The 18,257-nt window shown below is 40.9% G+C and overlaps 1 protein-coding gene and 1 pseudogene across 1 annotated transcript in view; one reads left to right on the top strand and one right to left on the bottom strand.

Annotated features, from left to right (window-relative positions):
- Positions 1-315: 315 nt before the first annotated feature.
- Positions 316-4,166, bottom strand: LOC113600751 (40S ribosomal protein SA-like; annotated as a pseudogene).
- An 884-nt stretch (positions 4,167-5,050) lies between these two features.
- Positions 5,051-18,257, top strand: part of TRAM1 (translocation associated membrane protein 1) — a 32,661-nt gene continuing 19,454 nt past the window's right edge. Inside the window, exons 1-5 of the mRNA XM_027064436.2 lie at positions 5,051-5,322; positions 13,415-13,478; positions 15,506-15,627; positions 15,750-15,866; positions 17,319-17,377. Of these exons, the coding sequence (XP_026920237.1) occupies positions 5,200-5,322; positions 13,415-13,478; positions 15,506-15,627; positions 15,750-15,866; positions 17,319-17,377 (485 nt within the window). The 5' untranslated portion in view covers positions 5,051-5,199. The remainder of the gene's footprint in view (positions 5,323-13,414; positions 13,479-15,505; positions 15,628-15,749; positions 15,867-17,318; positions 17,378-18,257) is intronic.

Below are 18,257 nucleotides of genomic sequence, written 5' to 3' on the forward strand. Positions count from 1 at the left end.
GAAGGAGCTTGGCAGGGTCACTCTCGCGGCTTGGGATGCACACTGCCTCTGTAACCACTCACTGCAAAACAGATGCTGAACGCTATTTTTGCTTCGCGCCTTTTTGAGAAAATCCTCTTTTGGATTTCTTTTGGTCGTCAAAAACAAGTACTAACATTGGTCTTTCATAAAGGGAAGTGTTGTAACGTGAACTTTTGAAAAGCAGGGGACACCTGTACATGAGCTTCAGAAACAAATATTAAATCTGTCTTGTTCACAGTTATATCCCTAGTGCTCAACATTTGCTTAGTGCATTGCAAGTGCTATTTATGTACGTACTTATCTATCTATCTTGAAACTGTTCACTTCTGTTAACCTTATTTCCATTTGGTTTGCCTTTGTGGAGGGGCAGCTTAAGACCACTCCGGGGGTGTTCCTACCAACTCACTGCCCGGAACAGTGGGAGCTGCACACCGGTCCGCACGGCAGGCTGAGAGCGCCAGGCTTCAGGAGGGAACTGGTGAACAGGCACAGAGGGCACCCGCTGCGCCTGCAGACCAGTCTGCGACTTCAGGTTGAGTAGCGGTGACCTCACTGGAGCTGGAGCAGTCCATCCACCCTGAAATTCCTCCTTGCTCACAGCCTTTTCCTTTTCAACCTCTTCAGGTTCTCTGTAGAAGCAGAGATCAGGCGTGACCTCCCATGGGTGTTCACGGGAAATGGCTTCACGCACGTGCAGAACTTCCTGGACCACCGTCCACCACGTCAGACCCACTGAGCGAGCTCCCTTGTTGTTGCAAGGCGCGGCAATGTCCACACGGCGCAGAGGAGAGTTTGTGTTACGCAGAGTGATGGCAGGGGGGTTACCAGAAGACGCCTCTGTGGGAGGGTGGTGGTCAGCCCTGGGATCCTAGCCACCCCAAGTCTCGGCTCCCGGAAGGCTGCCTGGATCCGGTTAGTGAAGGTTCCAGGAGTGAAGTGGCCGGCAGTGGGACTGGCTCCAGTAGCAGCCGCAAACTTCAGCCCAGCTCGCTGGCCAGGATTCCTGGGTGATAGGACACTGACGGGAGCCGTTTTCAACGGCAACAATGGCACAAACTGCCAGCAGAAGCTTCTCCCACGTTCTCTTCAGATGCCATCACATTTCCTTTTATAGATGTAGTTCCATCTGGAAGTCAAGGTTGGCGCCACCTAAGTGGGGTCCTGCCGCAAGGAATTTGAGGACACCCTCCTCCTCCTTCATTTACAGGACATCAAGGGCTCTGGACATTATGAAAGTTTCCTTTAACGACAGGAATGCAGAACAACACCATATGGACCCTTCCCTGGGTAGCGCGGAAAGGGCAAGTGCTCTTTAAGTATCTTCAAAATCACTAAATTTGTAGAGCCATGATTTCCATTCACCTTTATATTTGTTTGTTGGGTAAACTATTTTAAGTTTTTGTCTAGGCCACGTGAAACCTTTTTCCTTTTCATTCACTCAATAGACATGGAGCACTAAAACTTGGCAGCAAAGTGCCAAGTAATAGGAGATACGATGACGAAATGACTCCCATTTCCCGAGGAGCACTAGTCTACGGGACAGGCAGACTTACAATGAGAATACAGTACGGCAACGGCTAAAGTAAAATGATGTACAAAATACGACTGAATTATCAGAGACTTACATATAAAAGCCAAAACTATAAAGCTCTTAGAAAAAAGACGGTAGTAAATCTGTGTCATCTTGCGTTAAGCAATGATTTCCAAGGCCACAGAAAGCAAGTGATAGAAGAGAAGACAGATAAATTGGGCTTCATCAAAATTTAAACCTTTTGTGCTTCAAAGGACACCAGCAAGAAAACAGAAAGACAACAAACACACTGGGAAAAAATATTTTCAAGTCACGTGTCTGATAAGGGACTCGTATCTAGAATACATTTTAAAAACTCATAACTCAATCAATTTTTTAAAAAATAGCCCATTATAGAAACTAGCAAAAGACTTGAATAGACATTTCTCCAAAGATGGCTAGTAAGCACATGAAATGGCTACTGATAAACAGCATTAGTCAGTAGGGAAATGTACATCTAAGACACACCCACTGGCATAGATAAAATTAGAAGACAGAAAATAACAACTGCTGGGAAACGTGCACAGAAATTGGAACCCTCAGACGTTGCTGGTAAGATCGTAAGATCCTTTAAGTGGTACCGCCACTTTGGAAATCAGTCTGACAGTTTCTCAAAAAGTAAAACATAAAGTTGCCATATGACCAGCAATTCTACTGTTCCACTCCTAGCTTTACAGCCCAAAAGAACTGAAAATAAGCATCCTTACAAAACTTATATACTAATGTTCACAGCAGCATCGCTCACAATAGCCAAAAAGTGGAAACAAACCAAATGCCTATGAACTGATAAATGGATAGAGAGGATGTGATATATCCTTACAATGGATATTATTTTGCCCATAAAAAGGAATGAAATGCTGCTACATGCTACAACACGGATGAACCTCAAAAACCTCACTTATGGTGAGTGAAAGAAGCCAGTCACAAACGACCACAATTCTGTGTACATGAAATGTCAGAACAGGCAAATCTAGAGATGCAGAGAGATTAGTGGTTGCCAAGGGCTGCCAAGACTGCCTGGGAAAATGGAGAGTGAGTGGTAACGTGTATGGGATTTTTTTGGAGGATGACAAAAATGTCCTTAAGTTAGAATGTGATGATGTCACACAACTTTGTTAATATACTCAACACCATCAAATTGTGCACTTGAACTATATGATATAAATTATTAAAAACTTAAAATTTCAGCTTAAATTTTTTTAATGTTTGTTTATTTTTGAGAGAGAGAAAGAGAGAGCACAAGCAGGGGAAGGGCAGAGAGACAGAGGGAGACACAGAATCCGAAGCAGGCTCCAGGCTCTGAACGGTCAGCACAGAGCCCGACGCAGGGCTCGAACCCATGAACTGTGACATCATGACCTGACCCGGTGGGACACTTAACCGACTGAGCCACCCGGGCGCCCCTAAAATTTCAACTTAAAATCTTAAAAATGTGTTTTAAAAAACACAATTGAATCATAAGAGACAGAATGCCTAGATCAGTCATAGAAGTCAGTGAAGGTTTCAAAGAGATCACACATGAATGTGACTTGGAGAAACAGTGGGAGTGTGCTGGGTGTATGAAGGGGAAAGGAGAAAACATTTCAGGCAGAAGCAGCAGCAGGCACAAAGCCAGGGGAGAGAGCATGCTGTAGAGTGTATAGTGTGTGAAGTCAGTAATGCTTGAACTAAGAAATTGGAGTTTATTACGGCAGGGTTTGAGCCTGCCTGGGTAGGCAGGGGCCAAATCATGAAGAGCTATTTAGTCATGCTAGCTTTCCATGAAAGAAAAGGAAAACCACCGAGAAATCTTGAGCCTGTTCAATGCACCATTCTAATGTAAAAACTGAAAGGTGATTTGGAGGTAAATGAAACTAGTAATCATTTGACCAAAAAGAAGAACATTCATAGCTAATGTGTATAGAGCCCTAATTCTCTACGAAGCACTTTCCTGGAATTATCTCATGTAATTGCATCTCATTTAATTACAACCATCTCCTCTTTATAGAAATGATATCAGCATGGCTTGATCCCTCAACTCTTTCAAGTCTTCAGGCAAATATAACTTCCCCACACTTCCCTTACTCCATTTGCTTTATTTTTTTGTCTAGGACCCTCATCTCAACTTAACATATGTCTCACTTTTTAAATCCTGTTTAAAGATCCTCTCCACTCTCTAAAATGAAAATGCCCAAGAACAGGTTAATTTGTATTTCTCATTCAGTTCTGTATCTCCAGTGCCGAGCACATGGGCAAACACTCAGTACTTTTTTCAATAAATGAATACACAAATGAGGAAATCGAGTCTCATAGAAATTAAGTAACTTGTCCATGGTCATTCAGGTCATAAGTGGCAGAATTCGGACTCAAAAAACCATCATCTTAAACCACTCAGTGATTCACCAGAGTTGTAATGTTGTAAGCAAGAAATAAGTCCCCTCCTCAGGCTGTGGCAGTGGTAAAGGTGCAAGGGGATAGAATTACCTGTGTCTGACAATAGTTTGGACGTGGAAGAATGCTGAAAGGTATCAGTCCAGGATGACTTCGGTTTCTAGATTTGGCAAATGGGTAAACAGTGGTGCAATTTAAAAGAAAAAGTACAAAATAAATAAATAAATAAATAAATAAATAAATAAATAAATAAAAATAAAAGAAAAAGTACAAAGAAGTCTTGGTTTGAGAAGATAAAAGAGGAAGACCTATCTAGTCCAGAAACCTTCTCTCTCTAGATTACTCTAGAGATTCTCTAGAGAGAAACCATCTCTCTAGATATACTAAGAAATGCAAATAGGAATCAAGCAAGTAAACCCAAAGTGATGGTGATTGTTTTCAGTGAGAGACCCAATGGGGGCAGGGAAGGGCGGAGGATGGGTAGGTGGGGCTGAATAGGAATTGTTCCTTTTTTAAAACTCGTTCAAGCTTTCAACAGTTTTTTTAAGTCACCAAGAGAGTTCAAAATAACTCTGAAGTTAATTTTTAAAAGATGCTAAAACTGAAGGATGCACCTTACCCTTGTGTATGTAGTTAGGCTGTGGTCGTATTTAGATTATCTTGATGGCGGCTGCGGCTTTCAAGAAGTGACTATCTATATGGAGACAAGCACTGACACCCAAGCCCAGCGTGGGCAGGTGGGCGGGAAGGCATGCTTGCGACCCTGCACGCTACCGCACGTGGCCGCTCTCCGACCCGCCGCGGACTCAGCCTGTTAACTAGGCGCTGGAAGCTCGCGCCTCAAACGACTCCCAACCTTCGTCCGGCAGCGGAGCAGTGGGCGTGCCGCTCTGGTTCAGTACCCAGGCCCGGCCGTGGGCCGACGGCCTCCGGTCCCCAGGCGGCGCTGTGGGCTCGCAGGGGCGGCCCCGGCACGAGCGAGCGCCGTCTCCCCGGTGCGCATGCTCACCCCCGCTGTGGGCTTGCCTTTATTTTTTTTTTTTTTAATTTATTTTTTTTTTTTTCGGGCGGCCCTGGCGGCTGCGTACTGGCTGTGGGATGGGAAGTGAAGCCCCAGCGAGTGGCAGCGGCGGGGCTGTGAGGAGCAGGCAGGGGGAGGCGGCGGCGGCAGCTAGTCGGTGAGCAGCTGGAAACAGCGGAGCCGGGGAGCACCTGCAGGCACGGGCGGTGGCTTCACCATGGCGATTCGCAAGAAGAGCACCAAGAGCCCCCCGGTCCTGAGCCACGAATTCGTCCTGCAGAATCACGCGGACATCGTCTCCTGTGTGGCGATGGTCTTCCTGCTGGGGCTCATGTTCGAGGTGAGTCCGCCCCGCGCCCCAACCGCCCGCCCCGCCGCCCCCTCCCCGGGCTGCCAGCCTCGGGCCCCCGGCTCCCCCGCCCCTCGGCCCCTCGGCCCTGGACCGCGGGGGACGGGGCTGGGGGGGAGGTGCTGGCCCCCTGGACCCCGAGGTGCAGGCCTGTCCTGCCCTGCCCCGCGCGGGCCTGGGGATGCCGAGCCCCGGCAGGCCTGGCCACCGCCCGCAGGAGCTGGGGGCCACCGCGTCGCCCACTTAGCCTCCGCGCACACCCCGCCCCCGCCCCAGTCCCTGTCCCCGTCCCCTCCCGCCGGCCGCGCCGCGCAGTTCCTGGTTCCCGCGAAGGGTTACGTGGCAGCCGGCGAGGGGCCGGCGGGCGGCGGGGGCGGCCCCTGTGCCGCCGAGCTGGCTCCCGGGCGGGTGGGCGGGCTGGCTGGGGGATGGCCGGCCCTGGGCGCCGAGTGCTTCCGACCGGCGCGGGCTGGAGACTAGGGGAGGCCAGGCCTCGGGGGGGCCCTTGTAGGACCGAGTTCGGGATGAGCGGACAACAGCCGGAGCCAGGCGCCTGCTGCCTATTTGAAGGGCGGTGGCCGCGGGGCAGCGAGTGATCTCCACGAGTTCGGTACATTGAGGCACACCCGATTGTTTTCATTCTTCTCTCCCAAGCTGGTATTATTACCAGTCACTTACCGAACTTTTTGCCGTGACTCTTGCTTTTTCCTTAAAGAAACAATATCTGATCCATAAATGTAGCTTCTGAACAGCCATGCCAAGAAACCGAGTGATTTTCTTTTTGTTTCTTGAAGTATGAGAGAATGGAAATGTCAGGAGTGTGTAAATTCTCTTCCCACATGCCTAGTATTTTGATGACTTATTTAACAGCTGTTGAATAGGGGTAATAAACTTTGCAAGGTGAACGTGTATGTAACATCCTACGGTTTTCTTTCCCTCGCTCCTCAGTACACACGCCCATTCCTTACCTTCTTTTCCTTTAAAAATTTTCTATATAGCCGCTATGCCCCATCAGATATACTAATTATTTTACTTATGTATGGTTTGTCTCCCTCCTCCTGGAATATAACTTCGGTGAGGGCAGAAACTTTGAGGTTTTATTAGTCTGTTTCCAATGCCTGGAATAGTACCTGGGATATAGTAGGTGCTTTAAAAATATTTGTTGAATGAGTGACATTAAGAATTCTTGAGAAAAACTAATAGAACGAGACTGCCAGTGACAGATGAATAAATTTTTTTTGTGAACAAGATGAATAAAATTTTTAAGTGGAGTCGATGTGGGTTTTATAAGTGTTATTAGGTAAGTTAACGTTTTAGTTTACTTTTACTTCTCTTTTAATAGGCTTTTCTGGACCTAGATAGATTTTTTTGATTCCTGATAGTGTCATTTATTCCACCCAGTCCACTACTAAGGAGGTAGTAGGTATGGTGGAAGGAAAAGTTAGAAGGGAACTAACTAACACACGTCCCACGCTATTCGGCTGGCCCTATGCTACTTACTTATTGGGTGACTCAAGTCTAAGCCTCAGTGTTTCTGGGTAAGGAAATAACAGCACCTGTGGCATTCTCACAGCCGCTGTTACAAGAATCAGATAATATGGTGTGAGAGCATCTGATGGTTGTGTAAAGTACTATATGAATGTATGATATTAAAAATGCAATTCTAAACATTTGTACTCACTTTCCGAATTTTGCATTTGTATATATTTTCTGCCTTGATATTTGAAGTGATACTTTGGTATGTACAATTTTGTAAAGACAGTTTTGTAAAAGTTGCCATAACCCATCTCCACATGTTAAGAATTCCTGACTTTAAAAATATAATTTAAGGGGCGCCTGGGTGGCGCAGTCAGTTAAGCGTCCGACTTCAGCCAGGTCACGATCTCGCGGTCCGGGAGTTCGAGCCCCGCGTTGGGCTCTGGGCTGATGGCTCGGAGCCTGGAGCCTGTTTCCGATTCTGTGTCTCCCTCTCTCTCTGCCCCAACCCCGTTCATGCTCTGTCTCTCTCTGTCCCAAAAATAAAAAAAATAAAAATATATATATAATTTAAGAGTAATATTATCTGCAGGGTATAGTTGCATTGTTTTCAATGAAATGGAATATAAATCAGAAATCCCGACACTTAAAAATGGTGTAACTTTGCTTTTACGTAAGAGATTTCACACACTTCTACCGTATTTTGAGGGGAGTTCACCACCTATACCTTGCCCCACGTCAGTGATTTTTTTTATATGGTGAGTGGATTTTTGACTCTATGTAATCTGTAAAATTTGTAAATCTGAAAAGACACAACAAAGACTTAAATAGAAGTTGAGGGAACATTAAAGTAATATACAGAAGAGGGGTGTTTGTGCAAATTGTACATGTTTCTTACCACACATTAAAGTTTTAGAATTTGAATGCATGTTATCTACATATCAGAAAAACTTAATTAGGTTAGTTTTCCTACGTGACTTTTAAAATAATTGCTGCTGAATCTCAAATTAACTAACATTAACATAACTATAGAATTACAGTATTTGTGCTAGAATAATAGAGAAGTTGATGTTTTTGCTGTAGAACCTGCTAAGCCTTTTGTGTAAATATATTGAGGAAATGTCAGAGGATTTATGGTGAAATTGACAAAGTGATAACAGATACTGTATTACTAGCCAAAATGAAAAATCGATATAGATATACTGTAGAAGCATAGATGCTGTAGCTAAAGGGGTTCATGTTCAAGTTAGGGCTCTGCAGCCTGCTCACTGCGTGACCTAGGGCGTATCATTTAACTTCTCAGAACTTGTTTCCTTTTCTGTAAAACGAGGCTCATTGGGTTACTCTGAGAATTAAATTAACTAATGTGTATCATGGCTTTAGTTCAGTGCTTGGCTTACAGGAGCCATGCCATAAATAGTAGCTATTATTATTCATTAGATATTTATCAAAGTTGAAAATAGAAGACAGCATTTTTTTTTTAATGTGTATTTTTGAAGGAGAGAGAGACAGAGGCAGAGCTTGAATGGGGAAGGGGCAGAGAGAGTGGGAGACACAGAATCCAAAGCAGGCTCCAGGCTCTGAGCTGTCAGCACAGAGCTGGACGTGGGGCTCCAGCCCACAAACCTTGAGATCATGACCTGCGCCGAAGTCAGACGCTTAACTGACAGCCACCCAGGCCCCCCTAGAAGACAGCATTTTTAAATGTGAGAGAAGAGTCCAGTGGTTAGCATTTAAAGAGATTCATATACAAAAAAGGTTGAAAAAGAAGTAGACTGTTTTGGAGAAATCGAAGTTTAATTTCCAGGAAACTTCATGTTATCAAAAATTGCTTGTAACTTAAAATCATGGTTTTAGCAGTCAGTATCTGTCCACATAATGCATATCACGGTCTATAGCTAATGACTTCATATTTGAGTTAGGAAAATTTGAACAATCAAAAAATACAAGGATGTTTGGGAATTCAAGTGAGGATAAGAGGAGTTAGGGCTTTCCAAGAGGAATATTTTCATCTGGAAAGGAGCTTCTTTGCAAGAGGCCGGGTTGTGTGTACCAAGCAGACTTGAGGGAGCATTTACAACTGTAGCTATCTTGGAAGAGTTCTAGAGGCTTGTTGTATTTTTAAGGATGATGTGCCTTAATGCTAACATTTTCTTTCCATCTCATTTTTTAAGAACTTAAGTTTATATAAGCTGGTGGGGAAGTGGAATTTGATACTCAGAAATTGTCTATCTTTCAGGCATACAGTCAGTATAGTAAGTCACACCTTCTTCTAACAAGCACAAAATAATTTTAGCAAGAAAAAAATACCAAGCCCCAGCTGGTGACCACTTGATTAAGCAAACATTAGGATATTCATGATATTACATACTCATAGAATTAGGTAATTCCTCAGGATTTATGTGACCTGTTCAAGATGTATCTATATAAGTCTCATTCTTTTCTTGTAAATGTCCAAAACTGTCATAAACTCAGTTATTTTTACTTCTGAATGTAACACAGGTTTTTGCAACGTATTTTATTCCAAACTAATTTTTGTCTTACTATTAACTGATTGTAATATTAATTTAAAGGATTGCTAGCTGGGGTGTGAGTCTTAGGAGGCCTGGGAATGGCTAATAGCATGATTACTGGTTTGCTTTTTCAATAAACTTTTTGGGATGTGTGGCTTGTATTTTTCCTCTTGCTCTACTTAATGCCACATGCGAAAGTAGCTGGAGGCCAGGTTTTAATTGTATTTGGAAGCCCACCATAAAAAGATAATCCAGTTTTTGTTGCTTTTGGTATTTGATATTAAATTTATCTTTAAAGAATTTCACTTGTCCTTTTTAAAGGACTCCTAAGTAGTTTTCTTAGCTATGGTAGTGGTGACCTCATATTCCAAACTAGAAACAGGTATGTGGTGAAAGTATGTTATGTGCTGATGTGTGAGAAGTCTAAACAAAGATATCAAAAAAATGAAATTTAGTAATCAGTCAACTTTATTAAAAATAATCACATGAAAGCAGTATTGCCCTAGAAACTCATGCCCTCATTCTGCTCTAATGCCTCCGTATGAATGACCCAAATGGTAATACCAGAAGCCTTCCTCGCCTTTTCTATTCGAGTGACCTTTACATATCTACCACAGTTAAGCAACTCACTTTAGTGCCCATACTGTGGACTTTATCACGTAGCCTGCCTTGTTTCCAGATTCTGAATTCCAGTAGAACAGAACACAGCCACAACCTACATATTGTTTCATCTCCCTCATTCTGCTGTTCGTATGCCAGTATGCCAGCTCTCTACCTAGTCTAAGCTTTTATGGTCCCTTGGCCCCCGCATTGCTTTGCTTTCTTCCTGTAGACTTTAACTACTTGTCCCCACTCAACCCAGGCCCTCAGCTCCCTTTCCTCATGGTCTTTCTCCATATTAGCCCTGCAAATATCCAACCAGCATCTGCCTTTTATGTGCTTCTCCATTCATGGATTGCTGAGGGTTGCCAGAGAAAGTGCTACACTTGTGCGGATAGATTATGTTACAAATCAAAGGTTTCTAATCTCAGACATCAGTAACACCCAGTGATCTTTTTTACTTTTCCCTGGCCAGCTCCTTTCCCTATAGGAACAATATAAATATTCATCACCCAAATCCCCCATTATGCTTAACAGATGGCATTGCTTTTTTTTCCCCTACAGAGAAAATAAGAGTTTATTAGATGTGAATTTCTTCAGTTTTCCTGCCTTTTGCACTTATCTGTCTCATCCATTACTGCTTCTTCATCTAAGAAGAAAACTATTCAAAATTAACTTCTAGCTCTATCCTTACATTTCATTCCTTGTGAGATCTTCCTGTCCATTATCCCCTTCTATGCTGAATTTCTTCCTTTTCCCTGGCACCTTCTTAATTGCCCCCACACAAGCTCAGTCTCTCTCATCATAAAAACATTAATTTTGACCTGGCATCTATTGCTAGATACCATTTTCTTTCTCTTGTGTTCTTCAGTCCACTATATGTGGTTTTTGCTCTCACTGCTTCATTGGGATCACTCAAGCTATGACCACTGTTGACTTCTTAAACTGTCCAGTCGATTGTACTCTTTTCCTGCCAAGTCTCTTTTGAAACCTTGACTTTATTAGCCATACCTTTTTGCCATGTTTCCTCCTTAGCTTCAAGGGCATCAAGCCCTCTTCATTCTCTTTCTGTCTCTCTGATCATTTCTTCTCATTTTGCCACCAGCTTTTTCTCTGCCCACTCCGTGGCTCTGATGTTGTCCTACTTCTCTACAAACACTGTGCACTCTCCATAAGTGATTTATGTACCCCCAAAGCTTCAACTACTACCTGTAAAGTAGAGACTCCCAAGTCTTTAAGCAAGGGTGTCTCGGCAGAGTTCCACGCGTAGGCTTATATGCCCACTGGTCTTTCCACCTGTGTATCTCACAGAAATTCTAAGTTCATCTAAAACTCAGTTTTTTCCTCTTTTCCCCAAAATCTGCTCCTCCTCTTGTATTCCACATTTTTATTAATAGTGTTACTTTTCACCTAATTGTTCAAGCTGTAAGTGTCCGTACATAATCTTTGACTCTTTCCTCTTACTCCCCAAGCCTTATTCTGCCTCTATCCCACTATCACCGTGTTAGTTCAGGTCTTACTGTCTTTCATGTGGTATCTTGCAGAAGTTTTATATTTTGATTTGTGTACTTCATTTTATGTGTTATCGAGTATTTATTCAACAGTACCGATCAGTCAATCTAATATGGGTCGGGAGGCCCCATGCTGGGCTCTAAGCATGTAATGAAGAAACAGGCATGGTCCCAGCTCTTACAGATCTTACTTTCTAATGAGTGTGATAGAAATTAGTAATATTATCACACCAACAGTGTGTGTTTTGAAAGAAAGGAACACAGTTTTCTGAGATAATCTAACCAAGGAAGTGACCTACTCTAAGAAGACAGGGAAGGCTTCTTTGAAAAGGTGTGATTGAACTGAGATCTGAAGGGGGAAGGTTTTCAACAGGGTTTCAGATAGAACTTGCACAGACCCTGTAATGGGAGGAGTGCGGGAGGCAGTGGTCTGAGGTAAGGCTGGAGAGAAGGGAATGGGCACAGATTGTTGTATGGGCCGCGTTAAAGATCTTGTTCTTTATCCTACAAAGAATGGGAATCCAGTGAAGGATTTTTAGGGTGGGGATAAAGGATGGGTGGCATGGGGAAAGGGGTTAACATGGTCAGAAGGTGATTCCGGTTGAAGTGTGGAGAATGGATCTGATGCTTTAGAGACCACTTAGTAGGTTACATCCATGATCTTTCCGAAAAACACAATTAAACTCCCCCCGCCCCCACAATTCTCCAGTTGTGCCAAAATAAAATCTAAACTATTTAGTTCAACAAACAAGGCCCTTCCTAGCACTCGATAAGTTTTCTAGTCTTTTCTACTGCTTACTGATGCATATCCATGCCAGGCCTCATGTTTGCTGCTACTCAACCTTTGTGCTTTCTCTTCTTTTATCTAAGCTGCCCTCTTCGTCCCTCTTTATGAGGCTAGGGGACTTCTGTTTCCAACAAGAGACATTTCCGCGCCACATGCTCTGAGAAGCCTTTACCTCATTCCCCACTCCAGGAAAAAAGCAAAAACAAAAACAAAATGTATTCTTTATCCTGAGTACCTGTTTGCACTGATTCTATAGAATTATAACACTTTGTTTACTTATCTTCCTGACCCAACTGAGCTGTGAGTCATCAAGAATTGTATCATTCAGGGGCGCCTGGGTGGCGCAGTTGGTTAAGCGTCCGACTTCAGCCAGGTCACGATCTCGCGGTCCGTGAGTTCGAGCCCCGCGTCGGGCTCTGGGCTGATGGCTCGGAGCCTGGAGCCTGTTTCCGATTCTGTGTCTCCCTCTCTCTCTGCCCCAACCCCGTTCATGCTCTGTCTCTCTCTGTCCCAAAAATAAATAAAAAACGTTGAAAAAAAAAATTAAAAAAAAAAAAAAAGAGTTGTATCATTCATCTTTGTTGTCCTTTCTTGTCTAGCACATTACCGGGTGCCTATAAATATTGAATAAGCATCCCATCTTTCTGTTCTGACCACTTCACTTTTACCAGTAGTCAGGTCAGTTAAGTATTTATTGACCACTTAACTGTCCCAAATGTGTGGGAGATAAACATACACCACAGACCCTACCTTGGATCCATTTTGTCATGGTAACTGTGCTTCCTTTTCTGTATGAATTTACATTCCAGTTTTTTCTTGATAGGAACTTTATTCATGGTACAGAGTAGAGAGTCTTATTTGGATCAAATCCCTATTTACTGAAACTGCAGAGTGTCCCTTTAGAAATCTAAAGTTAGGAATAACACAGACTCATCTAAACTGCAGCACTCTCAGGTGAATTATGTTCACTCCCAAGCTCAACTCCTTGGTGATCAGGAATTCCAGTTGGGCCTGTCATGGTGCCACAGGAACTAGGGTGCCCTTGGTTCTTAGATTTGGGGCAGAACTTTTAATGGTTTCCTCCCCTGGTCTTCTATTTGGGAGAAGGTCACAGATTAACTTGATCTTTTTTTTTTCTTTCTTTCTTTCTCTCTTTCTCTCTTTCTTCCTTCCTTCCTTTCTTTCTTTCCTTCTAGATAACAGCAAAAGCCTCTATCATTTTTGTGACTCTTCAGTACAATGTTACCCTCCCTGCAACAGGTAGGTAGTTTTCTGTTAGTTTACTTGAACAAACTTGGAAATTTCCATGAGTACTAAATTCCTTCATTTTAACAGATTTCATTCATGATTAGGCTGAACATTATTTTGATGATTTTGTAATGCAGAAATGATGTTTTTGTTGGCTGCACCCTATGCACTATATGAAAATCGGAATTTATGTGTTTAATGTTTATTGTGTATTTTCTAAGTGGACTTGACTTTCCTTTTTTTTTTTTTCTTTTTGCCTTCTCTTCCTTCTGATCTTTTCCATAAGAAAATTCTAAGAATAGATATTGTTAAAGTGTATTGTTAAAGTGTTATCATTCAATCAAGGTTTCTAAAGGTACAGTGTTTAGGTTCAGTTTCTCTGACCTATGAGTTATGTTTTGGACCTATAACAATCCTTTTAAGCCTGTTTTATTTTTGTGTTTTTGTTGTGCTCTACCTGTAATAGTTGTCAGTAAACTCTAGGAGTTATAATAGCATCCAAACTACACTTTCAGGCTTTATTTTTAAAAGTTTTCTTTCTTTCTTTTTTTTTTTTCTTTTTTTTTTTTTTAATTTTAAGTAGGCTTCACACCCAACATGGGGCTTGAACTTACAATTCTAAGATCAAAAATCACATGCTATACCACCTGAGCCAGCCAGGCACCCCTAAATGTTTTATTTCTAAATTGGGCTATGTGAAAATCAAGTTGTTATTGGATATTGGTTGCAATTGAATACAGTAATACAGTTAACTAGCATGGGTGACGGTATTTGGCTAATAAAATATTAACATATTCAGACAAGTATTTGGCTCTGTATTTAGAATGCAAGATCAGATAGATGTATATATGTATATATATGTATATATATGTGTATATATATATATATATACACATATATATATATAAAACATTGAATTGGATTTAATTCAGTTATATAGTTGTATAAATACAGTTGACCCTTAAATAATGCAGAGGTTAGGGGCATCGACCGCTGCACAATCAAAAATCCATATATAATTTTTGAATCCCCACAAACTTAGCTACAATAGCCTACTGGTGACCAGAAGCCTTACCAATAACATAAACTGTCAATTAACATGTTTTGTGTATGTATTATGTACTGCATTCTTATAATAAAGTAAGCTAAGAGAAAAGAAAATGTTATTTAAAAAAAGAAAATGTTACTAATATCATAAGGACAAGAATGTGCATTTACAGTACCGTACTGTATTTCTTGAAAGAAATCGGCAGGTAAGTGGACCCATGCAGTTCAAACCCGTGTTGTTCAGATGTCAACCATATTTGATTTAGTGACTTAGATATCAGATCCCTCAAAATCACAAAGTTGTTTTGAAATTTGAATATGCCAGAGAAGAATAATGCTTCTTTTCCCCAATTGTTTCCATAATCGTAAAGCTTGGTAATAAGCTATAGCAATTCACAAGTATTTGATTAAGATTTGTTTTGAAAAATGACAATTTCAAGGATTAAAAACAATTTTAAGTAGCAGTTGCTTCTATCTCTACTGCTTATAGATCAAAACTAATTCATATATAGATTAAATCATTTTTTTCCATCAGAATCATAATGAAGTGTTTAATTTGAAATGAGGTAGAAAGTTTCAAAATTCCATGAAAAGACAGACATACAGGCTAAGTATAACTTTGTGTAACCTAAGTATAATCCGATCTCTACCTGGGATAATACCAATTTTACAGTCTTTTCGAGGATCTGAGTATGGCCTCCCTTTCCCTGTTTTTTGGTCTTTGATGGCTGTAATGGCTGTAACTAACACGTGTCAAATCTTTTGTAAGTAATTTCTGAGGCCTTAGATTTCTAGGTGGTGTCTTCAATTTTCATTGCTCCTAAGACTCAAAATGTCTAAAGGCAAATGACCTATGATGTTTCTGTGGGATTTATTTATTAGGTTATTAGTCTTCTTTTGTTTGTTTCCATAACTATGTTGTACTTAGTGCTGTTTTTATAATCTTAATGTATATTTTTGTGTATGTGTGTCCTGTCCTTTTTGGCCTTCAGAAGAACAAGCTGCTGAATCAGCGTCCCTTTATTACTATGGTATCAAAGATTTGGCTACAGTTTTCTTCTACATGCTAGTGGCGATAATTATTCATGCCATAATTCAAGAGTATGTGTTGGATGTAAGTATGCAATCTTAGAAATCTATACTTCGTAAAGTACTAGCTCTCCATACTGTGGTAGTCATGTATTAAATATATTTTATAATATATTCTTAATTACTAATGGTTGTTTTTATTTTTAGAAAATTAATAGGCGAATGCACTTCTCCAAAACGAAACACAGCAAGTTTAATGAATCTGGTCAGCTTAGTGCATTCTACCTTTTCTCTTGTATTTGGGGCACATTCATTCTAATATCTGTAAGTATATACTGTGCTGAAGTTTTCATTTCTCAAAGTATTTATGTTGTATACCCAGAACAAAAAATGATGTCCTATTTTTAATGCTCGTAAGCAAATCCTGAACCTTAGAAAATCCCTCTTATATTCTTGTTCTTATCTAAGATGAGGAATTCTGTTTGAACTAGTATAAATCAGATTTCAGCGATAAATGGCTCTTTTGATTAGTTTTTATACAGCAGAAATTCTAAACTATGTCTATGTTTCAGAAAGTTATTCATTTTCAGTCAGTCTGAATGTCGATTTTGTATCTTGTAGTCATTTGTAGATAACTCTCTATTAGCGAAAAGAGTCAGAGGTCAGTGATACTTTTAGTGGGTTCCATGAGTTGTAATGTTTCCAGTCATTTCCTCTTTTAAAAATAGTCTGAGGAGCTCCTGGGTGGCTCATTTGATTAAGTGCCTAACTCTTGATCTCAAAGTCATGAGATCAGGCCCCATGTTCGGCTCCAAGGTGGGTGTGGAGCCTACTGAAAAAAAAAAAAAAAAGTCGAGTATTGGCCAAGCAACTTAAAATATTATATAACTTTTCAGTTAAAGCTACCAAAACCTTTAAGTGTAACATTCTAACTAATGAGGGGGAAGGGAGTATCTACATCAGTTTTAATATTCACAATCTCTGAAATTTATATGGACTCCAGAGTGTACAAATTTTTGAGTTTATCAGGACACACAATTTTTTTGCATTACTGTGTTAAAGATGAGTAAACAGGCAAGTGTATGATATTTAATGTTGGAAATACACTAAAACTCAATCTTTCCAGGGCTCATTCCATTTTATACTGCTGTTTGTATAATACTTTATAAATGTATGTAATTTTAGCTTAAAATCTAGTGTACAATGTTTTGAAAAAAATATAAAAGTACACATTTCAGTGGGAAATTATTTTTATTAAAGATAAGTCATCTGAGAGGTTTTTTTGTTTGTTTTTACGTGTACAATAATTCTCACTGAATAGATCGGGTCGGTGTGTGGACATCATCCTATAAAACTTGGCAACACCTTCACCCTCCATCCACTGCCAAGTGCCACGTCTTTCTCAAAACCCTCCTCCGATTACCCGAGACAAAATTCATCTCTCCTGTAGCCACTGTTAACCTCTGTTATGTACATTACTGGTTTTGGGTTGTTTTATGTTTGTTCACCTACATGTATTTTTTACCCTGATGAATTGAAAGAATTTTGAAGGCCAGGAATTATTCTTATTTGACCTCATGTCTTTCATAGTGGTTTTTACTTTGCTAAAATAAGCAATTCAATGGACTCAGAAATAACCAAAAAGTTCAACTTCAGTGGGACTCTTTGGAGCCTGGTCTGGGAAATTATAAATGTTCAAGAAATGAAAATACAGTGTTATTTTCCAAGAAGTTTGCATTGTACTCCATAGGCTAATTTTTATATCTTCTTTCTTAGGAAAACTACATCTCAGACCCAACTATCTTGTGGAGGGCTTATCCCCATAACCTGATGACGTAAGTCATTTTTAGCAGGCTTTTCCTAGTAATGGACCATGGTCATGTCACTTTTAAGCAGAATCCGTTCTTGTCATTCTCTTTAGGACTTTGCAAATTCATACAGTAGCTACATCATCAGCAGTCCTGCTGCCATAAGAAAAAAAATGTGCTTTTTTCACGTATATAATATTTCCAACATGTTCATTAGCTTGAGAAAACCGATTTTAACAAGAATCGGAATTTAGTTCTCTGTTTTCCCTTCTCCCTCATCCTTTCTGCTCATCAGTTCTCCATCTTCTCCATACTTTTGCTCCTTTTCTTTATCCTAGTCTCTTTTTATTCCTTTCATTTCTTTTTCTCTTACACTGTAAACTTGAAGGTAGGGATTGTTGTCTCTTTTATATCTTCCCAGCCCCCAAGGTGTCTATATAGACCTGTAAAACAGCCCAGTGTTGCAAAGACATTCTGCTAAATGACTCATTCTTCAAGCCCAGCTCTAGTAGGACTATTCCGCATTATTTTTCCTTGCTACTTGAGCCTGTATTGTCTTTTGCTTTCCTGAATTTGTCTTTTTGGTGTATTTTGGTAATATCTCTATATTGTCTTGAATGTTCTATAATTGCCTCATTTGTGTAAGTGATATTGTACCCATGCCCACCAAGACTCTGTGTACCTTGACAGCAGTAGGAACTATCTCTATATTATATATCCTTCGTTGTGCCAGGCTGTATGTAGGTGTTCACCACCTAGACAGTGTTCAGTAAATGCCCTATGATGTAACAGTTGGAGAAAAAGATATGAAGGGAACAACATGGCCATGCATACCTTTGTTTTAGGTCCGGCAGTAATACCCATACTGCTGAGTAATTCTGACTTTAAAAGTGATATTAATTCAATG

The sequence above is a fragment of the Acinonyx jubatus genome, chromosome F2 (assembly GCF_027475565.1).
Source record: "Acinonyx jubatus isolate Ajub_Pintada_27869175 chromosome F2, VMU_Ajub_asm_v1.0, whole genome shotgun sequence".
NCBI lineage: Eukaryota > Metazoa > Chordata > Mammalia > Carnivora > Felidae > Acinonyx > Acinonyx jubatus.